At 36.5% G+C, this 27,729-nt stretch overlaps 1 protein-coding gene across 13 annotated transcripts in view; it reads right to left on the minus strand.

Annotated features, from left to right (window-relative positions):
• The window catches only part of LRRC7 (leucine rich repeat containing 7), a 625,380-nt gene that overhangs the window by 286,788 nt on the left and 310,863 nt on the right, over positions 1-27,729 (minus strand). For all 13 annotated transcript variants that reach the window (XR_008630218.1, XR_008630219.1, XR_008630221.1 and 10 more), the window contains exon 7: positions 25,733-25,789. Coding sequence is in view for 9 of the 13 variants with exons in the window: in XM_055138674.1 (XP_054994649.1) it covers positions 25,733-25,789 (57 nt within the window). In the remaining 4 variants the exon portion in view is untranslated. The remainder of the gene's footprint in view (positions 1-25,732; positions 25,790-27,729) is intronic.

Below are 27,729 nucleotides of genomic sequence, written 5' to 3' on the forward strand. Positions count from 1 at the left end.
TTGGGTATTGTTAAAGAATGGCATTTAATTTGAATTTAATTGAGCATTTCTGTGATAGGATAAATTCTTAATTTTCTGAAAGCAGTTTCATCAATTTATTGTGTATTTTCTTTAGTTTTCTCTGTACTTATATAATCCACATAAACACAAATAGGGGCTTGTGACCTGTTTGTTTTATAAAAATAAGATTATACACAGATTTCTGAGTCGCTCTTCTCTCCTTTAATAATAACTTTTACAAGTCATCATTTAAATGATTTCATAATGTCTCTATACCATTATACATTCTATGGCTTTTTGGAATCTCTGTACCATTGTCTGTTAAAACTCAACTCTGTTTTTATTTTATTTTGCCTGAGCTTTTATTTTTTAACTTTCTCCAAAAAATGATGCAGTAGAATTTGTTTTAAGTTAAGTAATACAAGACATACACCTGATTATTGTTTTGTACATGGGATAAGTTAGAGTCTAAATCAGTTTTATTTCAAATGTATTACTAATCTGCTATAGTACAGCGGGGATGATGTTTGCTTTGCACCATTCAATCTGGGTTCTATCCCTGGCATCCCATATGGTCCCCTGAGCATTGCCAGGAATAATTCCTAACTGCAGAGCTAGGAGTAACCCCTGAGCATCACTAGGTATCAATTACAAAGCTCCCCCAAAACCAACAATATGCTATGTAGCTTAAATTTCCCACCAATTTTAGTGAATAACCTTGTTATGTTTAAAATTTTAATATTTAAAATTCTTACAAATACTAAGATCAATTTCAATTTTTTTACATTCTTCCCCAATGGGAGGAGAATATGGGATAAATGAATACTGAAAAGTCATTAATGAATATTACTGCATTTACTTCTATAAAGAACGACATATTTTATTGACTCAGTTTTTTGTGACTTTCAAAGCAATGTAGTATTTTTTCGTAAACATGATGCTTTAACAAATTCATTTCTAAATATTACTTGGTTTTGTTGTTATTTGAAATAGAAGAACTATTTCAATTTCTTTCCTCTAGATATTTTCTAGAATAGAATAATATCGATATCTATCCATATTTATTTTATTCCAACAATCTTGCAAATACTTTTATTTATTTCAATAGTACATTAGGGTTCATATTTGCAAGTGCACATGAGTGTGATTATATATATGATTAGCAAAGTATGTAACTGATACTATCAGCTATTTCTACTTAAAGTTATAAATCAGACAGATCTACCTTTGAATTCCTCATCTCCCATTAAGAGAGTTGTGCAATAAAGTGTAAGTAGTTTAACACTGAGTCCTAAATTTCTAATCTTATAAATAAATGGGAATTTATAATGAAGATTCCATCATAGTGCCATATGTTAATGAAATATATTGATAAAACATCCAGTACTTTGGGAGGGTACCTGGTAGGGACAAAAAGGGACAAAACAGCATGGAAACATGGCTTTTTCGTGCTTATTATATTGCTGAAGGTTTTGTGAGGCAGAAATCAGTTTAAGGAGGAAGTGTATGTTTTTCCCAGCATAATGCTTAACAATTTTTAAATAGAAAATATATGTAGGATTTTTAAAGAGACAAGCAAGATGAGCTAGTATTCTTCATCTGGGTACAAGAAATTCTATGGGCCCATATGGAACAAAAAATGATCTAAACCAATTTGCTCCAAGAGTCATCTAATTAGAAAGTAAGACTCCAATACTAAAGATGTATTTCATGCCAGTAATTTAAAATTTGAAAACTAGCAACAAAAATCAGTCCCCTTGGGGCTGGAGCGATAGCACAGCGGGTAGGGCGTTTGTCTTGCACACAGCGGACTTGGGTTCGATTCCTAGCATCCCACATGGTTCCCCCAAGCACCACCAGGAGTTATTTATGATGCAGAGCCAGGAGTTAACCCCTGTGCATAGCCAGGTGTGACCCCCCAAAAAACAGTCCCCTTATCATAGGGGACTGGAGGGCTCATACAGAGGAGGTAACTAACTGCATGCAGCTGACCCCAGATCGAATCCCCAGTATCACATAGGGTTTTCAGAACACCACCAGAGGTCTCTATAGAGCAGAGAACCAATAGTTCAGAGCATCTTTCCCCAAATCTTTATCACAGGAATGAGCTCACAAATAAACTTTATCAGACATAGTCATAGTATTTACAAATCACTTAGTTCAATTCAACTTAATAAAGGAGGATTGATACCTTTTTTTTTTGGCTTTTGGGGTCACACCCGGCGATGCATAGGGATTACTCCTGGCTCTGCACTCAGAAATTACTCCTGGTGGTGCTCAGGGGACCATATGGGAATCGTACCTGGGTTGGCCGAAGGCAAGGCAAACGCCCTACCCGCTGTGCTATCGCTCCAGCCCCGGATTGACACATTAAAAAAAAAAAACAGTAAGAAGTTAAACTTTAAATCTAATTAATTGGAACAGGTTCTCTAGGAGAGTTTTTGCTTTATGTAATTATTTTATTTTTTAAATCAAATTTTACTTATTTGCCATTTGGGTAGGGAACTTTTTGGTTGATTTTTAAAATGGGTCAAAAATGGACATGCTATATGTGTAGGTTTAAAGAAATTTTTTGCACATTTTGTATTTCTTATTCTTTTCTCAACTTCACTAGCTCTAAAATATGACATTTAGAGAAACACTTGTGATGCTTACATTTTTATAATTTAGCTAAGAAAAAGCTTTGCATAAAAAGATTAATTTGCACTTGTCTTGAAAAGAGACATTACTCGAATTTATTAACACAATTGCTACCAGAGAAAAATACAGACTATTCACATAAGGCTCTGTCAATTGCATAGTGGATTTGGGAATCCACTGATACAAAGACTTTTTTGATACATATAAAAGTCTATATAGGTATATGACAATAAAGCAACACATCACAAAAGCTACCAAACAAATTTTAATCTAATCAAGAATCACAATGCACATTGTTTACTATATGTCAATTAAAATATTTGAATATGTATTCATCTAATTGTTGAAAATATCAAAACTTTCAATTCTAATGTGTTTATTAATGTGATTCTCTTGCATGACTTGTATACAAATTGAGCCACACTCACTGGTAACATACAATATTATGAAGTGTCTAGTCACTTGTATATTAGGCTTGATATAGAAAAACTCTGTATGAGTATGTTTGTGTATGTGTGTGGTGTTAGCAGGGGTGCTCATTATTTTGTTTCTGAATAGTGGCATTCATTTCCTAATCAAAAGTGAACTTGATAATCTATTTACCTAAACTTTACCTTCTCCAGATCTTTATAGACAGTTTATTGTTGGTTTTATCATAAATGCCATTTTCTACTGAAGAAATTATTGAAATATAAATGCAATCTAACTTTACCCTTCTCATGTCTTGGTTAAAGAAGTTCTTTGTTAGATGAAATAAACTCACCTGTGTGTGTGTTTTGAATGTAAAAAAAAATCCTTCCTATAAAAAATAAGAGTAAGTTATAAGTAAGTTTGTGGGGGTTTGGAGGGGCAGTACAGTCGGTGGGACATTTGCCATGCATGCTGACCTGAGTCTAATCCCAATCCCCAGCACCACATAGAGTTCCCCGAGTATGGCCAGAAATGGTCCCCGGGCACCACTGAGTGTATTCCCCTGCACTTCCCCGGAAGAAAGATCCCGAAACCAAGAGTAGGTTGTGTTTTGGTGCACACCTAGCAATGCTGACAGGGTAGGCTTATTTGTCTGGCTCTGTGCTCAAGGGAGATTCCTTAGAGAAGGGATCACCAAGACAATGATGGTTGGAGGAATCTTCATCTTCCAATCAAGGGGAGATGTGTGCTGAAAGTAGATAAAGGACCAAACGTGATAGCCTCTCAGTATCTGTATCGCAAATCATAATGCCCAAAGTAGAGAGAGGGTATGGGGGAAATTGTCTGTCATAGAGGCAGGAGGAGGGCTGGAAAGGGAGGGGTATACTGGCGACATTGGTGGTAGAGAATGTGCACTGGTGAAGGAATGGGTGTTTGATCATCATATGACTGAAATTCAAACAAGAATCATTCTTGACAATGGGAAACAGAAGCAGTTTAGGGACCTAACTAGGCTTGGCTGCATGCAAGGCAAATGTCTAACCTCTGCCCTGTATCTCTGAACCCAGTTAATTAACTTTTTGATGTGAGGTTCATTATTCCAGTGACTTTCTGGAATTATCAGAATCAGGAAAAAAGACCTACGTTGTTTTTTCTCTCATCTCCAAAGATAATTTATTCAACCATTAGGCATTCTCTTGCCTAATGGGAAGAATCACTAAGAAAACAGATGGAACCAAAATTCAACAGCATAAAAATTAACAATCCCATCAAAAACTGGGTAGGAGATGAACAGATCTCTGAAGAAGACTTATGTATGCCTAATAGTCATATGAAAAGGTGTAAATTTTTAATTATTATTAAGGAAATGAAAATCAAAACAAAGTGAAATACCATCTCACACCATCTGTTAAGAGACTAGAAGCAACCAGTGCTGCAGTTAAAAAGGAACTTCACTCACTGCTGGAGGGAATATCTTCTCTATGGGAGGTGGCATGGAGATTTGTCCAATAAGCATTGATAAGTTCTATATGATCCATTGATTCTACTTCTTGACATTTACCTCGCATACACAAATACATTAGTATAAAAATATACATGCTTGCCTTTGTTTATTGTAATGCTTAGTACAATAACCATCTAGTTATTATGGAAATAATATGAATAATATGAAAATGACTTTATTATGGAAATAATATGGAAAGCACCCAAATATTGAACTACAAATTAATGAATGAAACAGTGGAGCTGTATATACACAGTGGAATACTATGCTGCCATAATAAAAGATGAAAACATACAATGTGCTACAACATGAATGGGTATGGAGAATGACATGTAAGGAGAAATTAGTCAGAGGGAGAACAAGTCCTAGATTATCTCACTCATCTGTGTAATAAAGTGATAAACCAATGAAATAGATAGCACCAAACAATGACTAACTCTTGCTTTGAGTAGCAAGCAGTGGAAGAAGGGGAGAGGAATGAAGATTCCACCTGAGTTGACAGGGCATAGGGGTGGAGGATCATGAGCACTGTGTGGAGGCTGGGTACAGTAATTTTGAATATCAATACCATAAACTATAACACTATTGTAACCATGCTACATAAACTATAACAAAACATTAAAAAAAGAAAACACGAAAGGTAAGAAAGAGTTGGATATTATTTTTTTGCTCTTTTGGGGTCACACCCAGTGATGTTCAGGGGTTACTCCTGGCTCTATAGGAGTTACTCCTGGTAGTGCTTGGGGGACCACATAGGATGCCGAGGATTGAACCAAGGTCAGCTGCATGCAAGGCAAATGCCCTATCTGCTGTACTACCACTCTGACCCAAGAATAGGATTTTTAATTTTAACAAAATGCTTTTAAAATTTTCATAAATTCAAGTGATTTCTTTGGGGTTAAAGTTCCTACTTTTTGTGCTCTTGGTAGATTTCCTATAAATTTGAACAAATTAAAAGAAATCATTGAACAGTTAAGCAAATAAACAATATTTAAATGTAACAGGAGGATACAATAATATCACAATGTTTATGAAAGAATCCATAATAATAAATTATTTCTTATGTATCCTATATAGTTTTTGGTTTGTTAAAACATACTGTTTTTATCTTCTTTTGTTGGTTTATCTTCTGCTAATTCCATTTGCCATTTCTTTAAACTTTGCTGGAGCAAGCAATATGAAAGAAATTTGTTATATTCTTGCCAAGGGGGCAGGCTGGAGGATGGCAGGGACTCTGGGAACACAGGTGGTGGGATTGGTGTTGCTACATTGTATGCCTGAAACAATTTTGTTATGTCAGCTTTGTAAATCATGGTGACTTAATTAAAAAATTAAATAGCAAAAATAAGTAAAGAAAGAAATGCAATTACAAGCATAAGAAATACCATTTGCTCCCTTTACCTAAACTAGCACATAGTCCAAAAAATAAAACTATCATTTATTTCAATAATCATGCCATCTTCATTTGATGCTGGTTTTATTATGCAGAGTCTGACATTCTATTTCTGGAAGTTGTGTCCCATTCCACAGAGCCAGAATTCCTAGTCAGGATAACACAACTCGCTGCCATAACAACAATAATGCTTAGTTGCAGCAAAAATAACATTTATGTGCTAACTGGAATTTGGCATGCTTGAGAAGCTTTCCTTGTTAAGTAGAGATTTACTAAACTGACCCCAAATAATTCTAAGTATTTGAAGTCGATCTTGATGAGATTTTCATGATATTTCCGGGAATTACATTGTTTTATTTAAGAGCACTTTGAAAACATCATTGGATCTGAATGCTGGCATAAAATAAGCAATTAAATTTACTATCGAGTAAATAAGGAAACAGTGTCAGAGAGATTATCCTTAGGTTAAGGCACTTGCCCTGCATCCAACTGACACTGATGCAAATCCACAGCATTACATATAGTTAGTACGAGCAGGGCTCATTCCTGAGCTTGCAGCCAGGAATAGTCCCTGAGCACTGCTAGGTATAGCCCTTAAACCTCCTCAACACCCACAAACTAAAAGAAGTAGAATTAAAATAATTTTAAAATATGGAAGTAGCAAGGAAAGTTAAATACTTGATTATAAAAGTAACATAAAATGGGGCTGGAGAGATAGTACAGCAGGAAAGGCACTTGCCTTACAATTAGAGGACCCAAGTTCCATTTCTGGCACTGGATATGGACCCTGAGAGTGATCCTTGAGCACAGGGTCAAAAGTAAGCCCTAACAGGGGGCTGGAGTGATAGCACAGTGGGTAGGGCGTTTGCCTTGCATGTGGCTGACCCAGGTTTGAATCCCAGCATCCCATATGGTCCCCTGAGCACCACCAGGGGTGGTTCCTGAGTGCATACCCAGGAGTAACCCCTGTGTATCGCCAGGTGCGACCCAAAAAGCAAAAAAAAAAAAAAGTAAGCCCTAAGAACTGCCAAGTGTGACCCAAAGCAACAACAACAAAATGAACATAAATGAATAATATTAGCAAGTAATCAAAATATCTCATAGTCATCCACTGTGGGAACAAACAAGAACAATTCACAAGAAAAAAAAAAAACCCACCGCAACCAATCTCATCAAAAAGTGTGAGGAAGAGCAAAACAGAATCTTTCTTAAAGAAAACATACAAAAGATCAAAGGAAGTATGAAAAAATGCTCTGCCTCGCTTATCACCAGGAAAATGCAAGTCAAAATCATAATGAGATATCATCTCACATCAGAGAGACTTGAAATAACAAAAGCGACCAGTATTGGCTTGGATGGGTGTCAAAAGGGACCTTCATTTGCTCCTGGTGGGAATGCCAGCTGGTCTAGCCCTTTTATGAAACAATATGGACACTTCTCTGGAAACTAGGAATCAAGCTTCCATATAGCCCAGAAATTCCACGTTTTGACAAGGGCCCCAAAACTCTCTTCAGAAAACTCATTTGTACTGCTATGTTTATTGCGCTATTTACAATAGTGCAAATCTGGAAACAACCCAAGTGTCCAAGAAAAGACTGGATAAAGAAACTATGGCACATATAAACAATGGAATACAACTCAACTGCAAGATAAGATGAAATAATGTAATCCGTCTGTTATGTAGACGGATACGGAGAGTATCATATTGAATGAAGATAGTCATAAAGAGAGGGATAAACAGAATGATCTGTCTCATAGTGGGATGCAAAGAAACAAAGAGGGGGGTAACAAATGCCAAAGGCAATGAAGACTGGTTGATATAGGGCAGAATCGAGGGACACTGGGATAAGTGTGCAAGAAAGTTGACACAATGCTGAAGGGTGAGATGCTGTAATGTGTTATACATGAAACCCTATCATTAACAATGTTGCAAACCACAGTGCCTGCACTTTTTAATTTATTCTTTAAAATTTAAAAAATTTTAAAGTATACAGGAATATAGACGCATATTTTTATATTCATGTTTATTTACCACTTGAATGTTGAATACACAACGGATAGCTTGCCAGGCTCTGCCATGGGGGCGAGATACTCTCGGTAGCTTGCCGGGTTCTCGGAGAGGGGTGGAGGAATCGAACCCGGGACGGCCTCGCGCAAGGCAAACGCCGCCCTGCCGCGGTGCTGTTAATGTATTATGTAATGTAAAAAAAACTAAACCAGTATTTGGAACTATGTGTGGTAGTGGATATTAACTAATCACACTCCACTATCCAACATGCCAAAAACAGGAATAACAAGTCTCACAATGGAGATGTTACTGGTGCCCGCTCGAGCAAATCGATGAGCAACAGGATGACTCACAGGATGATAAAGTGACAGTGATTTACCACTTGGACTCAGTTTTCACTTGTATGAATTTGTCAGATTTCAATGTGGGACCATGGGTCAAGTGATGTCTGAGTAGACTGAGGTAGAAGCTGAGACATATCTACTACAGCCCTGTGGCAATTACATAACAGATGTATCGCTAGCCCTCCTATTTCCAAATTATGCATTCTGTGAAAAGAATGACCATTATTTTGTCATTTATTCCACAATTATTGATTGCTTGTTCAATGCTGTGCAAGGCAAGATGCCAGACATTGAGCAAATTGCTGTGATAAATAAGATAAAAGGACTCAGTGCCTTGCATCTGGAGGTCAGACAGCTCAGGAAATGCAAAATGGGTGCTTGTACCATGGCAGCTTAGTGCAAAAATCTGATGACTCATAGTCTAGTGGACCAGAGGGCCTGCTTCTAGTATCTTAGTACTTTGACTTCCTGAGTTATTGTTATCTGAGTCCTGCTGTGTAGCAACCGGCTGTGAATTACAACAGAGACAGAGCAAGAGCAGGATTTTGTAAACTTTGAACCCGCAGGGTGCTATCAAAATTCTCAACTCATAGGATGAAAGCAAAGAGAATAAAAGAACATCAGGAGAATCTAGACGGTAACATTGGTGTGGCCTGTGTAGGCCTGGCTGCTTTCTCTCTTGAATTTCTTTCTCTCATTTTTTGCTTTTGCTTTGTTTGTTTGCTTTGTTTTGGTTTTGTTTTACTTTTGGAGTCACACCAGGCATGCTCAGGAGTTACTCCTGGCTCTGTGCTCAGGAATTACTTTTGGTAGGGCTTGGGAGACAATATGGGGTGCAGAGGATAAACATGCAAGACAAGTGCCCTACCTGCTGTGTGATTGTTTTGGCCCCCCTGAACTTCTTTTTCTCTCAAGGGAAGTGTTGGCAGGGCAGCACCTCTCCGATGAAACTCAGGGATGGGTAGAGGGGAAGAGGTGAGGGATTTGATGCTCAGGATCAAATAGGATCTTGTGCATGGTTTGTGTGTACTCTACCAAACGAGCTATGTCCTTGGCTCCTTCTGCTTCTTTGCTGTTCCCTCTTCTGTATGATAAGAACTACCTCCATTATCCAGCAGGCATCAGTGATGTGCAAGGCATTACTGCAGAGGATATACATGTTGTGTTATCTACAAGCAGGATATGCAAAGGAAAATGAAGTTTACAGAGTCAAAACCACTCACTGACAGACATGCCAAAGAGTCCATGAGATTTGAATTCTTGTTTGTTCACTCTAAAACACAGGCTCTCCCCACTTAGCCGCGGTGTTTCTCATGCTCTTTGTGGAAGAGAGCCATGGATGGAGTGGAGGGGAAAAGCCATATTTTAGTTTGTAAACATAAAAGCCCCAACTACAGGATTAGATATTCAAACTTTTAAAATGCTGGTCTATTTTAGAAAATTGCATTGCATTTTTGGACTTCCGTTTTTCTCTTATTTACTTTTTTTTTGGGGGGGGGGTTGGGGTTGCCTGGACCACATTTAGTGGTATGCAGAGACTGTTTCTGACTCTATGCTCATGAGTAAACCCTGGTGATGCTCAGAGGACTGTCTATATGCTGGGGATTCTTCTGGGGTCAGCAGGATGCAAGGCAAACTGCCTTCACCCTAATACTATTTCTTCACCCCCAGTTTTCCTTGTAAACTCTTGTAATAGTTTAACAGATTTTTCAGAAACATCATAGCCAGATCAGGGCTTCTAGGACCATACCTGATGGTACTTCAGGAACTATATAGGATGGGGGTTGCTTGTCATGCTTAATTTGAGGTTAAGATAGAAATAAAAAATAATCAATTTATTTTATGAGACTTATATATCTTAAATCCTATACGTGGAATGCTGGCCAAAAGTAATAAGAGTAGGTTTTACTTATCAACAAATATTGAATATTAACCATCATATTTGATTATGTACATATACACAAAAATATGCAAACTACTGGCTTATAATAGAAACAGGACTTTTCAAGCTTCTCATTCTTAAAAGGTGGCAGATATCTACTTTTGAAAATCAACCGAGTATGTATTTCTTATCGACTTTTCCCACCATTTGTAGAGTTTCAATTTGGTCTTTATCTCAGATTACAGTCTTTTAATACATTCTTCGTAGGTTATTTGGAATACTTATTTCAAATATGAAATATTCTGTCAGGAACTACCTCTAAAGAGGGGGGAGAGAAAGTGCTAATTTATTAATGGTAAGTGAAGTCAAATAGAATTCAATTAAACCATGGCTCATTTGCTCTCTCAGAGCAATCCAAAGCCATTTAATGGTTCTGTCAATACGACACAGGACATACTGTGCATAATCTATTATGTTTTTTTTCCATGATAGTGGTATCCTCAGGAGAATGTGCAGTAATTTCGTGTAGGTGTCAGGGTTTATTAAAAGCTTTTGTAAACATTTCCAAGGAGATGCATTGAGCAAGTTATACGAACTTATTAAAATACATCTATAGGTCCCCAGGATGTCTCAGTGGTAGAGTACCTGCTTGCATGTGTGAGACCACTGCTTCGTTCCCGGGCACTGCCCTACCTCACCAAGTTGGACCCCCAGAATCCTACACATGAGACCCCTAGTGCATGGCACCCAGTGAGTGCAAGCCCCAGAAATAACAGCAATGACAACAAAGTGGAGGGAAAAAATGAATGAAATAGTTAAAGCAATTTATAATTGCACTACGGATATTCCAATACAGTCTTTTAAATAGATTGCTTCTTAGAGAATATTTAATGCTCGAAGAAAGACTGTAGTGCCTTAGAATAAACTCTAGATTCATTATTTCATTGTTTAGAATTTATTTTCTTTGCACAATGCCTCAGAAATTAATTTTATGTTAAAGCACTATTATGAAATCTCTCCTTTTTCGGCGGGCGAGGGGGCGGATATCCAGTGATGTTCAGGGCTTATTCCTGGCTCTGCACTCAAGAATCACTCCTGGTGCATGGGCTTGGGGATCACATGTGCTGTCGGGGATCAAACACTGGTCAGCCACATGCAAGGCAAGCTCCCTACCTGCACCCCACCTACTATCGCTCCAGCAAAGATTTCTTGAAGGAAAACATAATTCTAAAAGGAAGAAAATGTAACTTAAGGTATCAGAGTTTCTATTCGTTTCTTTAATTAAAATAGATAATTATTAAATGAACAAATCCAAGGAAGTATATAAAGCCCATATATAGCTATGCCATGTCTTTTATATCACCATCTTTTATATTCCCTCTATATTCCTGTTTTTTTTCTTTTTGAGTTACACCCGGGGATGCAAAGGGGTTACTCCTGGCTCTGCATTCAAGAATCACTCCTGGTGGTGCTCAGGGGACCATATGGGATGCTGGGAATAGAACCCGGGTTGGCCACGTGCAGGATAAATGCCCTACCCACTGTACTATTGCTCCAGCTCCTTATATTCCCACCTTAAAACAAAAGATAGGAACACAGATCTGGTGTCTGTAGTTGACTCACCCCAAGATGGGTGAAATGGATAAACACAATACACATAAACAAGAAGCAAGAATGGGACAGAAAAACTTCCATCTTCAAGCCTGCTTCATGAGCGGAGGGGAGAAGGCAGATGGAATAGAGAAGGGATCACTAAGAAAAAGATGGCTGGAGGAATCAGTCGGGATGGGAGATGTGTGCTGAAAGTAGATAATGGACCAAACATGATGACCTCTCAGTGTTTGTGGTGCAAGCCTTAATGCCCAAAAGTAGAGAGAGAGTATGGAGAATATTGTCTGCCATGGAGGCAGGGGGAGGGTGAGAAAGGGGGGTTATACCCGGGATATTGGTGGTGGGGAATGTGCACTGGTGGAGAGATGGGTGTTTGATCATTATGTGATTGTAGCCCAAACATGAAAGCTTGTAATTATCTCACAGTGATTCAATAAAAGTTTTTTAAAAATCAAAGAGTATGTTTCTAATAAAAAAAGGAGAAAATCTTCCATCTTCTTTTTTCCTAGGATTGCTTTGGCTATGTTGGGATGAGTTTTATTCCACAGACAGTTCAATAATGTTTGTTTATGTTTTTTAAAAATTTCATGGAAAGTGCATGGAATGTGTGTAGAGTTTTGGATAGGAAGCAACTTTGTCCATGTTAATTTTTCCAATCCATGAGTAGGATATCTGTTTTCATATTCTTGTGTCTTCTTTTATTTCTTTTAGTAATTATAAATAGTTTTCTTCATATAAGTCTTCCACCTCTTTTGTTAAATTGATTCCCAGGTATTTGATTTTTGAGGTGCAGTTATGAATGGGATGGAGTTTTCAAATTTCACTCTCTGCTATTACATTGTTTACATACTAGAACCATGATTCTGTGTGTTGTAATCTATGAGTATACTGTTTCTACAACTTTTTTTTTGGCAGAGTCTTTAGTGTTTTCTCAGTATAATACAATGTCACCTGCAAATAGTGATTTTTTGACTTTTTCTTTTCTTCTTTTTTGCTCTTGATATCTCTTTTTTGCCTGATTGCAATGGTGAAGACATCCAATAATATATTGAATAATAATGGCGAGTTTGGTTAACCTTTTCTTGTGCCTGATCTTAGCAGAAAGGCTTTTAGTTTTTCCTTAATGAGTATAATGCAATGTACCTTATGATTCAGTCATTAAGTTTTCTATAATCAAAGAACAGCTTTGTTTGAACAGACTAATGAGAAAATATCATGGAGCAAAACCTGCCATTTCTCGCTACTCCTTACAATCTAACTGGTATTTAACAGGCGCTACCAAGAGCTGAGTATTGTTCTAGACACAAAAATCACTTTCTTCCATGCTATGCTGCCTGTTTTTGCAAATCTTCTTATGTCCCACATGGTCGCCCATATAATGATAAAGAAAATAGAATTCTACCTTTTAAATGTTTTCAGTCTTCCTAGGGACTTATCAATGCTATGCGATAAATGCTATCATCAAAGAATGTACAAAATATTATGATACTCAAGAGTAAGGAAGATACTTTATAAAAGGATCATTTGGAATTTTTGATGTATAAAAATGGAGGAAGGGGAAATAAAATTTGTATTCCTGACCCTTTTATTGCCTCAGAAAACTTCCTGCCGTATCTGTATTCTGTATTCACAGACTTCGGCCTCTCATCAACCGCCCCGTTTCCCTTCCTCCTCTCTTCCTCCCTCTGGATTTCCTAGCAAAATCCAGTCAGCTGTCTTCTGCCATGCCTGCAGCAGAGTCAAAGGGCCTCACAGTGGATAAATTTCTTTTCAATATATAACTTCAGACGGGCAGTCAACAGGGTCGGTGGCTTAGAACATCTGCCTTGCGAGTGTGTAGTGATGAGTTCAAATCCCTGATGTTGCTCCGAGCTCAGCTTGTGATCTGGGCAGTTCTGCTGTCTGTGTTCCCTCGAGCTGATTTCACAGAGGGATGTGCCCACCGCCCAGGAGGCATAATTAAAATAAACACGCAAATGCCATGGCCAGGAAGGACAGCTTGCAGAGAGCATGTTTGTAAGCCCTGCAGTGATCTCACTGACAAGTATGCAAACGTCAGTGAGCCCCATGGCAAAGTGGACAAACACCACAACTTGAGGTGCCCAGCTCAGGGGGTGAGGCCCCAAAGCAGGCTCCTCAGCAGCCATGACAAGCTAACGTTAAGTCTCAACCAGGCCTCAGTTTCTGTTTCCTCAAAGCCGGACTTGCAATTTCTGGTAAACTCCCACTTGAGCAATTTACCAAGATAAAGAATTGGGCAGTTGGATTGGGCCAGTCATGAGGGGTCGCTGCACCCTTCTTGGAAAACCCCCAAACTGTTACTGGTACCTGCTTTCTAATTGCTGACCACTGCTGTAATAGGGAACTGCTTAAAACAGACCAGTATGAACCGCTTCTTAGCCGAACGCTATATAAACTGTTTGTGATTTGGAGTCGGGGTCCTTGTCAAGACTCCCCTGAGTTGGATGAGACTTGGACCCTAGCTCGAGTTAGCAGTGAAGTTCCTTTGCTTTGCATTATCATGTGTGGACTTGGTCTCTCTGTAAGTGGGGATCTAAAACTCGGGCACAATAAATGAACATCACAGCTGCAAGTATACAAGTAACACCGGCAGGTACGGGGGTGACCCTCATCCTGGCAGCATCAACAACAGCAATAAGGAAAGGAGCAGAGGAGAAAGAATCAAAATGGAAACAAAGCCACAGCCGGAGAGATGGTGCAGTGGGTAAGGCACATGCCTGCATCAACTCGGGTTTGATCCCAGCATCCCAAAAGGTCCACCGGGCACCACCAGAAGTATTCTTGAACACAGAGCCAGGAGTAACTCCGAAACGTCTCAAGGTGTGGCCCCCCAAAACCAAGCCAACCAACCAAACAACAACAACAAAAATGAAAAAGACAGTCAGTTGATTCTATCGCCACTTGCCTGGTCAGTTTCCCATTTTCTATCACATCTTCCAATCTCTAACCGGCCTTACATGCTCTCAGATAATGCCTCTTCATTTTTCACAAAAAAAATTAATGTAATTATTTATTTAGTGAAGAATATTTACTGATTTTTATTTTGGGATTGTGCAGGAGGACTGAAGGTGGGCGGTTCGCCCAGAGATTCCCCATCAACCCAGCTGGCAGCATAAAGCAAGTGCTCAAGGATGAAGCACTTTTCGATCCTGTGGGGCCAGGGATTACCTGGCCACTCCAAATGCCCAGCAATGTTAGGGGACATCCAGAACTATGTCCTCGACTGGTGTCATGGAGAACAAAAGGGTCATGAGTCCTTCCAGGGATTATTGGCAGCATTCAAGGCATGAACCTTTACCCCATAACTATCTTTTTAAAATTTTTTTGCTTTTTGGGTCACACCCGGCGATGCACAGGGGTCATTCCTGGCTCTGCACTCAGGAATCACTCCTGGCGGTGCTCAGGGGACCATATGGGATGCTGGGATTCAAACCTGGGTCGGCCGTGTGCAAGGCAAACGCCCTACCAGCTGTGCTATCACTCCAGCCCCAGATCATTAAAGTTATTTTTAACTGGCTTGTTTATTATATGAAGTTAGAATTTACCAATATGAGCACAAAGACACCAAACTTGTTAAGTGATATCTAGGGAATTAAGTTGGGAATGATGAAAGGAATGTATGAGTGAGATTATGAAGTGTCTCAGAACCACACGCAGTGGTTTGGATATTCTTGAATAAGCCCTGGATAACCCAAAGTTAAGTTTGTATTTCACTGAAGTAGAGCCTTTACTTGTGAGATTTTCCTTTACAAAAATGAATATGTAATCACATTTTAAAATGTATATTTATTTAGTTACACGTTAAAATCAAAGAGGTGCCTTGAAAGATTCAATTTAGTTGAAGAAATACTTTGCCTATTTCTTTTGGAAATTGGATAAAAACATTTGATGATAGCAAGTCTGGTTCTTTTTGGCTTTTAGAATCTATTTTAGAAATGCCTTACTATATTTAGCTAAGAGTTAACAGTCTAAATGGCATATCAGTCGAATTAAAACTCACAGAATATTTTATTTTTATAAATTGTCACTAACCAGTTCTTAATAGAGAATGTTATTCTTAAGTCTTATGAATTAATTTTTATGACATAACTTTTCTATTCCATTGTTTTAGAACAAACCAAGATCTAAACAGTGACTGGTGAATCACAACATTTTAATTTGATCATGTATTATTTGGTTAGGTATTATTTTACCTATAAGTTTATGACATTTTCTTTGTACCTCAAAAAGATTGTTATTATGTACTAACTGTTAAAAAAGCCCTTTAAAGATATAAAATAAAGTTTAAACATAAAGAGCAAATATAAGGAAATACAATGTGGCTAGGTAAAGGTTTGGAATCCTTTAGAGTGTAAATAATGTAAAATTAAATATAATGGAATGAGATGCTGGGAAAGAAAAAAAAAACTCAGAACTTTAAAAGCTATGAAAGAAAAAACTAAAGGCTCATACTGCCCCAGGAAATAGAAAATGTATATCCACAGAAATTAATATCATGAAGCTAATATCTTATGAGAATTTTTATCTTTAATATTACTCTGGCGCTAATCTTAAATGTCACCGAAACCACAGAAACCTTATAGCAGTTTGGAAATAGTCCCATTGTGTCTGTTCATGCAAAAAATCAAGTTTTCTTGGGAGGCTTTGCAAACTGAAAGACCTGAATTAACCCTGATTTAAGTAGGGGGAAAAGAGACATAGAGGAGGCAAGAAGCTTTTGGTGTTAGAATCATTTCCGTGGCATTACTGTGCCGTATTGGACTAACTGTCAATATTCGAGTAACTTGTTGCTTTCTAAAAGAAAAGAATCAAAACAAACAGCAGGGGACTCTTTTAAAATGCTGGAATAAAATATATCTGTTAAAGGTTTTTTGTTGTTTTTTTTTTTAACCTGCACTTTCCAAGGTACTATAGAAGAAACCCAAATGGAAATCAATTTGCCAGTACCTGTTAAGTATCCGTTAGTGTTCAGACTATGCTGAAGAACACACAGAAAAATTATGCTGGAGAACAAAAAGAACACTTCTTAGCTCTTGAGTATTTGACAGGTGGGTTACAGAAGTGGAACTTTGAATAACACATCAAGATAACAAGAAAAAAAAAGTCCTACAAAATGATGTTAATAAAATAAGTGATTCAACCTATACTTGGATAAATAGCACGGCTAAAACTTGGCTGGAAAAAGCTCTAGATTTTTTCCAAGTGAACACTCTCAGTAAAGAATCTATAATTCTTTATATATATATAATCTATAGTGGATTTTAAAGTAAAAATGGTGGGTAAGTTAAGAGATGGCTTGGAGATTTTCAGACAAAAAGAGGAAAGGTCTAAGAAAAAGGTTTGCAGAGCTATATAGCATGTAAGTGATATAGCTGATATATTCTGTGGGATTGTAAGAGTAATGGGAGAATTTTGATTTTAGCCTTTTTCAAACTGTGAGAAGTACTGAGAACTTTTAAATTTACAAGTGTCAGGTGGGTTTTAATGAGAAATTTCTAACAACATCCGAAGGATGGAGTCCATAAAGGGAAAAGGAGGAACTGTTGGAAGCTTAGGCAAGAAATGTCAAGGACCTCAATTTGGGCAATATCCAAAGGAAGAGAAAATTGCTTATATGTGACTTAAGTGGATGATAAATGATTTGGAGGTAGGAAGAGAAGAAAAGAGCTTTATGGTTTCTGTGATTAGAGCATTGTCTTTGGTAAAGCATAAAAAGAAACGTTTTTTGTTTGTTTGTTTTATTTTATTTATTTATTTATTTATTTATTTATTTATTTATTTATTTATTTATTTATTTATTTTTGGTTTTTGGGTCACACCCGGCGATGCACAGGGGTTACTCCTGGCTCTTCACTCAGGAATCACCCCTGGCGGTGCTCAGGGGACCATATGGGACGCTGGGATTAGAACCCGGGTCGGCCGCCTGCAAGGCAAACGCCCTACCCGCTGTGCTATCGCTCCAGCCCCTTGTTTGTTTTTTTGTTTGGTTTTGTTTTGCTATGAAGTGCTGGATAGAGAAGAAAGATCGCTTCAGTTACAATATGTGGTAAATATTCTATGACAGCTATTTGGGATAGGACTCAGGTAAATGTTCGTAATTCACTATCACAAAGTAACACCAGAGATCTACAGGAATAGATGTTAACTAGGTCCTTTGTGTCTTTTTGTATTTTTCTGGTACTATGTTCAACACTAGAATGATGTTCAGAACATATCTTTGATACAGATCACTGTATCACTGTCATCACTGTAATCCCGTTGCTCATCAATTTGCTCGAGCGGGCACCAGTAACGTCTCCATTGTGAGACTTGTTACTGCTTTTGGCATATCAAATACGCCACAGGGATCTTGCCAGGCTCTGCCGTGTGGGTGAGATAATCTCGGTAGCTTGCCGGACCCTGGGATAAAACTATTTTTTAAATGTCAGGAAAGAGGAAGAAGCCAGGAAGACAGCATAGCGCTGTATTGGCCTTGCATGCAGCCAGCCTGGGTTTAGATCCCCAGCAGCACATCTGAGCCCCTGAGCACAGCCAGGACTTACTCCTGAGCACAGAGCCAGGAAGAACTCCTGCGGACCACCACGTGTGCTCAACAAAACAACAACAACAACAACAACAACAACAAAAAACCAAGGGGCCTAACAGATAACACAGTGAGTAAGGGGCTTGGCTAGCACACGGCCAACCCGGGTTTGACTCCAGCATCCCATACGGCCCTCTGAGCCCTGCCAGGGGTGATCCCTGAGCACAAAGCCAGAAATAACCCCGAGTTCTCCTCGGTGTGCCTCCACCTCTCCCCCCAACACACACACAAAAACAAGCCCCCAAAGTCAGTGGAAGCAAGATTGGAGGGATGGGACAGCAGGAAGGTGCTCACCTTGCTTGTGGAGCCAGGGTTTACTCCCTGGTACCACCAGGAGTGACCCTTGCGCAGAGCCGGGAGTGAGCTCTGAGCACTGCCAGGTGGATAGAAGATATAATCCTGGGGCTTGTTGAGTGGTTTTGTTTATTTTTTATCATATATTTTGCAAAGAAACTACTAAGTTTGTGAAGAAAGTAAAATAGATACCCGCATATGTAAAGACATATAAGTGACATCATTATAGATTGCTTGAAAAATAAGGACATATCAGTGTAGTACATCAGTTTTTACTTAATTAGGAAAAATGAAAAGGATCCCCATTTCCTTTTGAAAAGACATTTTCATGAGTGAAAACTATAATGACTCATGACAATCGTTTCTCGCACACATGCAAACACTAAGTTTTTCTAAATGTCAGAGCATCTAACTTTTGTATAAATACTTCCTGGTTTTAAGTGCTAATATGATTCATTTTACTAGTGATTATGAAAAATAAAAATTTACAGTTTAAAGGTTGGAATGACAACGATGTTCAGAGAAGTCTAAGCATTCATAAATCAAGAAGAGCCAAAATACAAATCCAGGTTTGACAGCAAAAATATATACTCCTTCAAATAGGTTATGACTCTTCTCAGTTGAAAGAGAACTAATTACAAGCTAATTGTTCCAAGAAGAGATTAAGTCCTTAGGTATGAAACTGAGAACAACAACACTTTCAGCCTCATTATTCTAACATGCCACTGCAGTTTTCACCTTCTGCTACAGTTCATCATTCTGGAAGGGTCACAGTTAACCATTCAGGATGGATCACAATCACCACTGACTCAAGTACTCTTGAAGATGACCGCTCAGTGTCTGTGTTGCAAGCCATAATACCCAAAAGTAGAGAGAGAGAGTATGGGGAATATTGTCTACCATGGGGGCCGGGGGAGAGTGGGAAAGGGGGGTATGTCGGGGATATTGGTGTTGGGGAATGTGCACTGGTGAAGGGATAGGTGTTTGATCACTGTGTGATTTAACCCAAACATAAAAGCTTGTAACTATCTCACAGTTATTCAATAACATTTTTTTAAAAAGAATGATTTGGTACACTGGTTTTGGTGTCTGTCTTCTCTCCCTAGGTCTTCAAAGAATTTCACAGAAATTTAGCTAACCACAGTATACTCAATCTTCATTTATATAGAAAATTCAAGGCTACAAAGAAACACATTTAATTCACAAGACAGAACACACACATTATACCTTTTGTGATCATTGGGAAACTAAACTTAGAAAGGAACTCTGATAATTCCATTGTTCCAATGCTTTTTATGATTGATAGAAAGCTTTCAAAAGAAGTGTCATCATTATCATGTCTCTCATTTATTTGGAATATGATGCTAGTTGAGGAAAAGTGAAGAAAAAAACCCATGCAAAGTACAGTTCTTAAAAACCACAGAATACTAATATGTCACTCTTGGTTAATTGGCTTTTTACAGGGTCACTTTGGATAAAGATATCTCAGAATGGTTGGAAACCATGGATTTAACCAAACGTGCTTTAGAATTTAATGTATTTGGGTAAAATCATAAGACAATATGGCTACAAAATCCACATTGGATGCCATGATGCACTATAGTCTCAGAAACAGAGTTGATAGAAACGTCAAAAAACGATTCTGTAATCTGCACCTGAAAACCAATGTTCTTGTTCCAATAGCATGGAGGAAACTACTGATATATTTCACTGAAATACTAATGCATTAATTCCATGTGAGATAAATTAATAAGGCAGGTAAGGGAGAAGAGAAAATGACTTAGTCACTCCTGTCCAGTTTGGAATATACATTATTCTGGGAATTTTTCATTATGTTGACAGTGAAAAACTAATAATAAAATATATAACAATGGAATCGAGGTTTTTAAAATGAAAATAAAGATAAATTATATTTTTGACAAGTCTGCTCTAAAAGTAATATTACTTAAACAAAACAAAAAAATTAGGTTATGAAAACTAAAGACACATTATTTGGAAATAAATGCTTTAGAAATCCAAGAAGTAATCATAAATAGAGATTATTTATGCTCAAATAGAAAAAAACATCTGAAGTGTACATGTTATTCATATATATAGAATGTTTATCACAAAAATGCTTATTTTATACATTGTTATGTTTTAATGCTCCAATTAAAAATCTGACTGCCTTCCGTATTAATATGTTCAAAGATAAAGTTAAAAATTTGCTTTTAAAATAAGCACATATGTAAAAAGAATCATAAATTACAAAAGTTAAACATATAAGCAAATAACTTTTCTCAACCGCTTAATAGTAAATTCAAACCGAATGCCCCATCATTAACAAACATATTTGCCTATTCAATCAAATAACATTCAAATTAGAAGATCAACATTGATACATTGCTATCATCTAATCTTTAGGCCCCATACAAGCTCTGTCAGTATGTGTCAATAAAGGCTTTTAAAGCAAGAAAGTTAATTAAGAATCAATGCTTTCAGTTATGTTTATTTACTCTTATTTAATCTGAAACCATTTTTCAGTCTTTTCTTGGCCATAATCTAATGATTCTTATTGACAGTGCTTTATTATAGCTGATTTTATCTAATTAAACAATTTAAATGCGATTCAATGTGAATATTTTTCTTAGAGTATGTTCAGGTGAGATATAACATATCTGAAACTTTTATGAGTATACACATGTTTTTGTGGGTCCTTGGATTCTTTGGGTTTTGTGGGTGCTTTACAAAAAGAGGTACATGTCGAATATATAAAGTTTTATTTTTGGGGATAGGGTATCACTTAATAACAGAACTAGTGCACAGAGAGTAAAGGCATGTAAATAATCAAATAACAAAATTATGTAAATTTTTACCATGTAAATAAATGAAATTCATGTATATTGTTAGTTATCAAGAATACAAGGTTTAGTAGTTTTAAAGAATCAGTCAAGCATAAACTTAGGAAAAATTTTCCTTATATTTTTATTCCCTGATTTTTTTCTTATGGAAAGTTAAAAACATATACATATGATAGTAAAATACAATCTTATTAACTAGTGAAAAGAAAATTTGCTCAATCTAATACCTTCCAAAAATGTATCTATTAGAAACAGTTACATGATTAAAATGGTCCTTTGACAAGCTCTTTTTGAGTATTCTTTTCTCGATTTGAGTTGTTGGTGTTTTGAGGTAGCTTAATTTCCATAAAAATCAAATAATCTACTTCTAGAAGAAATAAAAATGTGGCAAATCACAAATGGAAACAATTATAGTGGAAACTATTTAATTCTAGGATACCATTGCTTTTCCCCCCCACTTCTCAGAGAGGTTTAAAATTCAAAAGAAATAAGTACAACTTCAAACTTAGCATTTTTCCACTCTGAATCTCTTCTTCTAAATTCTAGAGCTCCTTAACCACCAAAGCCAACCATTTTTTACATTGTGATATTCTCACTGGTCTTTTTCCTCTTTAATGATACAGCCCCAGCAATATTGCTGACATATGCTTGAAACATATGTGTTTGGAACACATATGTATTCTCAATGTCTGAGAACAGCAGATTGAGAAATCACACTTCATCATTTCCTCATTGAAAAGTCAAGGCAAATAGAGCCATTAATATCAGCTCAATATGTGTTTCCTTTACTTCCAAGTATTTCAGATGTTTTGAACCATCAAAGATAGTAATGTAATATTATATTTAAATTCAGGTTGAAAAAAGTTCAGTCGTAATCTTAATCATTAATTGACCGAGCATTAGAATGTAAGGCAAAATATATCACTGTCACTGTATCACTGTCATCCCGTTGCTCATCGATTTACTCGAGCGGGCACCAGTAACTTCTCCATTGTGAGGCTTGTTACTGGTTTTGGCATATCGAATATGCCATGGGTACCACGAGTAACTTGCCAGGGTCTGCCGTGCGGGCAAAATACTATCAGTAACTTGCCAGGCTCTCTGAGAGGGACAGAGGAATCAAACCTGGGTCGGCCACGTGCAAGGCAAACACCCTACACGCTGTGCTATGGCTCCAGTCAAGGCAAAATATAAGGCAAATTTAAATTAAGGTATTAGGAAAATTAAATACAAAAACAGAAGTTGTAAAGAGAAAGCTCATCATCATTACTAAACACTTAATTGCTGTTGTTACCTCCATAAAAATAGTCCCTAAAATTTATGTTTAAAATTTGCCTTACCCCTTAAATTTTGCCTCATTACACATAGTTTCTTCACATAGTGTATTATATTTTAATAAAAAACAAAAACATATTTCATTGAGTTTTTTAATTGGTATTCATATTGATTTCCTGAATTTGAAATTATTTTTGTTCTATGTCATGCCTTACCTATTATGGATAACTTGAAACCATTTGAGTTGCTGTGGTGTGTGTGTGTGTGTGTGTGTGTGTGCGATTGTGTGTGTGACAATACAAGGGCATATGTAGGTTTATAAATTCAAGTTTTGCCTATCAGTTTTGATAAAACCCAAGTCATTTGTCTCTATCTGCTTCTATCATGCTCACAAAACACTCAACCAATCCTAATATTTGGTATCCTCTATCGATTTCTAAAAAAAACGCTATAAAGTGATACAAAACGTTTCGGTCATGCTGCAAGTATTTCTCACTGTGAATCAGTAGATCAGATTTCTAGTTTATTTATTGAGTTCTCACCGTGTGACAGGCACGGTTTTAGGCACGGGAAATTCAGCAGTGCCCAAAGCAGAGAAAGAACAAAAGCTCACCATCTTGGAATATGTTTCCCTGAGGAGATCGTATCTGAGTAAGCCAAGAGTCCAAATAATTCAGAGAACCATAAGTGCAATGAAGGAAGTCAAGTGGAGCAGTGAAATGGTATTCAGACTTAGAGCAAACAATTTGGTGATGTGATGAGGAACAGCCTCTGAGATCACATCTGAAGAGCGAAGCACATCAATCTTAAGGAAGATCTAGCCATGCAATGATTTGTGGTCAGAGAATTCAAGATAGAGAAATAGTCAAGGGCCCCAGGTGGTGTTTCAGCTTTCCCAGCACCCCTCAAGAAATATAATGAAGAAGCGATTCTTTTGTGCGGAAAAATAACATCATGGGATGTAAAACGGTTTCTTTTCATTGAAAGTTGCTGCTTCCTTGCTGTGTATCTTTAAGTCCTACACATGTTTTTGAAGGTTAAAATCTGTATCAAGATATACAAGCTTTACATGCTAAACAGCCTGCCAGGGAAACCCAAGGCGATTTTTATAGTGTTTTTCTTATGCCAAACATGTTCAGTGAAAATTTAACTTATTTTAATTCTGTTCAATACTGGCACGGTTTCCAAGCCAACAGGATACACAGGTACCAATTATGAGCACTCCTACTGATTACTCTAAAATTTTCACTAAGTTTCTCATAAAGTCCATCTCATTAATCAAGCTTTCATTTATAATGATTTTTTTAATTTAGAATATATAGACAAAACCTGACCACCTATTTCGGATTTATTCTATATTTTAAGTCAAAGTCATTCCTTGAAAGTAGAGGGAAATGGATTTTCCTCCATTTGCTTCATATTTTCTCTTTAACTAACATTTTGGTATACAAATGAGGGGAGACAGTTACTCTTTCAGTGACTTGACTTACAACGAGCTAATGCTGTGGCCTGAGAAAGACCATCAAAATGAGGGTCTAAAGATATGAAGACCTCTCATATATTTACATGGAATTCAAGTCATTTTTTAAAGTCTTAAATAATGAACTATGGAATTTTTAAAAAATTTTATTGAATCACTGTGAGATAGTTACAAGCTTTCATGTTTGGGTTACAATCTCACAATGATCAAACACCCATCCCTCCACCAGTGCACATTCCCCACCACTGATACCCCAGGTATGCCCTCCCTTTCCCACCCTCCCCCTGCCTCCATGGCAGACAATATTCCCCATACTCTCTCTCTACTTTTGGGCATTATGGCTTGCAGCATAGACACTGAGAGGTCATCATGTTTAATAAACTATGGAATTTTTAAAGATGTAATATGTATTTGAAAGTGTTTTGCTTACATATTGGTTTAAAAAAAAGCATTTCACTCTAGAAAAAGAACTTAAAAAAATTAAGTTCTGGTCTAACAGAGAAAAGTTATCTAAATTCTAAAGATAATATTTGGGAAGTTAGTCACAGAATTCAAAGCATTCTTCAATATTACAAGAGGATAATAATAGAAGCATAATACTTGGGATATTACTAGTAAATATATAAAAGTAATATTTGCTTACTATTGTTAAAAAACTGCCTATCATTTTTTTCTTTCAAAACAAACACAAACTCCTATTATTTGACATAAATAAGGCAAGGAATGTTGAAAAAATATCTAATTCAATGAAACAATGCATAAAATGTTATATTGATTTCTAAAGAAATAAACAGTGCATTTTTTCCTATTTCATGGCATAATCACTATCAATACACAACCATTATAACCCATTTTTTAAGTTACACTGGCACTTTAAACAAAAAAGCTACACATAATGATGGTACTCCATTTTTTTTGCAAAAAAATTTGGAACAAAATCTGTGACAATTATCAGTGAAATGGGGTATACACATCAAATTCTCAATAGATAAATAAAAAGGAACAGTCGGGAATAATGCATAACTTTCCTACCAAGCAACTTTACAACCTCTATAAAAATTGGCGATCACTTGCATAATTTAGATATTCTTGACTTAAAAAGTGAAAAATATAAAAAAAATCCTTGAATTAATGTAAAGTATTCAACAACCTTTTTGTTTTAACCCTTAAATATCAATTTTGTTAATTTCATTGCACTAATTTTCCAAGGTCTCTGCTCAGTGAGTAAACGACCCTTAGGCTCTCCCTACCTTTTCTTGTAAGGATATGATTTTAAAAGACAAAAATATTCAGATCTAATATGAATCTCATAGTCTAGTATACTTTTTAAACTCTAGGAAAAAATTGTACACAAACAAAGTCGATAAAAATAGTGTAGTAAAAAATCACATTTTCATGCCAGTATAAAAACCATAATTCAAAATCTAGAAATACACAGTGACTTACTTTGGTAGAGTTTTCAAGTGGTTTTCTCTCAGCTCCAAGATCCGTAATTTGACAAGTCTATAGGAATAAATGTAAATATTTCCTCTTAATATATTATATGGAACATCATTCTTATAATAAAATTATCCTATCTTATTTAACAATGCCCAAATATTAGCCACTATTATGGATTTTATGCAATCATACAAAGCAATTGTGCTTGCATCAATATTGGACTGTAAAAAATTCCACTCTTGTAAAAATAAACATCCTTCAAACATATAGTTAAATCCATGCCATCCTCATTTCATCTCTTATGAAAATATATTCATTGTTACTCCATTGTATGTATTCAACAAATTACTGATTTTCTACTAACTACCTGGCCTATGCTCACTTGATCTTGGCAAACTTTGCTGAAAGATAATAAATAAATTTGTTTAAAAATTAATTTATACTGTAATTATTTAGGTTTAAGATTCTTGACTGGATACATGGGCATGAAGGGAGATCCAAAATATTTCCTATTCTATCTTAGTGAACACATAGGTGCTTCCTAACGTCAGTTTCGTCATCCATAATAAATATGAGATAACAGTGCCCAAATACTGAGAATTTTCATCTTCAATGATAAACATGAAAAATATGATTCCTGGAATATCAGAAATTTTAGTATGAGATATTAGTGATTATTTTCACTAATGTCACAATGGGAAAACGCTATGATATATTATATCTCTTTGTTTCTTACTTAAATGTCTATTTCTCAGAAATACTTCTCTACCGATCTTTTAGAAATACTTTATAACTTTTCATAAGTTTTTCTTTTCTTTTTCTATAAATTTCTATGAAGTTTACAACCTCATTTAATCCTGTAGCTTTAACCTTTAACTCAAATCTCTACATACCATAAATTAATTTAGTTCTTCAGAGCACAGAAGTATCACTAGCAAAAGTGATTTTGTAAACTTTTAATTGTATTAAATCTTTTCAAAAGTTGTACCTATGAAGATACTCCGAAAGTCTTTTATTTTGTAGGAGTGAGGTGTTTGGGGGTGGATCACCTAAGTGGTGATCAGGAAACCTGATGGACACTTTTGGTGATTTCTAGTCAAATGGGTGCACAGTTCTATGCAAGGGTCTAGTGTTATGGCTAGGTGGTTCCAGGAATCTGGGCCATCCTGGTGGTGCTAGGTGGGGTAGTGGGTACAAGGACATCCCAGAGTTGTGCCTGGTGATGCTTTTTTCTGATACTATGTAATGCCGAAGGTCAGATTTTGGTGGAAAAGCATCTTAAAACTAGTATTAACTCTCTGGCTCCTGTAACTTATATTTGACTCTAAGGGCACCATACCTTGAAAGCTGGAAGACATTTTAAGCAGCATTTTTGTTAGACTGACCAGTTGAAGGTTGAAAATCCTTTCACTGTATAATTTTACAATAAAACATATTTTGGCAGATAATTCATACAAAATTGAACTTCAGTTACCAATGGTCTGGGTTTGTATGTTAAGTTTTGTTTGCCAAGTTCTCTTCCTTTACATTAGGACTACTGAAAGAGAACTAATAAAAAAAATTAAAAGCAAAATGTGCCCTGGGATGCTAATGAAATAATTTTTGATTTGATAATGCATTTATTTGAGGGTTAGAATCCAAAAGACAACATGAATCTATATTAAAGAAAGTTAATGTACTAATTGCTTTAGAAACTAGGCAACACTATTTTATATTTCTGTAAGTTTTAAAAACTGTGCAAATATATGTTTTTTTTTGAGTTGGGATTTCAAGATCTACAAGAATTTGGAAAATGATGATGTTCTCTGTATGCAAATGTTGATTGCTACTGGTTCAGTGACATAATCCCACTGAGTTCTTGATGTCCTACTCTAACTTTTGCCAACAGATAGATGTCAAGTGATACTTGGTTTGTTATTTTAACAATGTCACATATTATCACTTAGAAAGATTACCAATTAGATTACTTTGACAATCAACTTAAAATGCCTTAACTTTTAAGA

This window comes from Sorex araneus, chromosome 5 (genome assembly GCF_027595985.1).
Source record: "Sorex araneus isolate mSorAra2 chromosome 5, mSorAra2.pri, whole genome shotgun sequence".
NCBI lineage: Eukaryota > Metazoa > Chordata > Mammalia > Eulipotyphla > Soricidae > Sorex > Sorex araneus.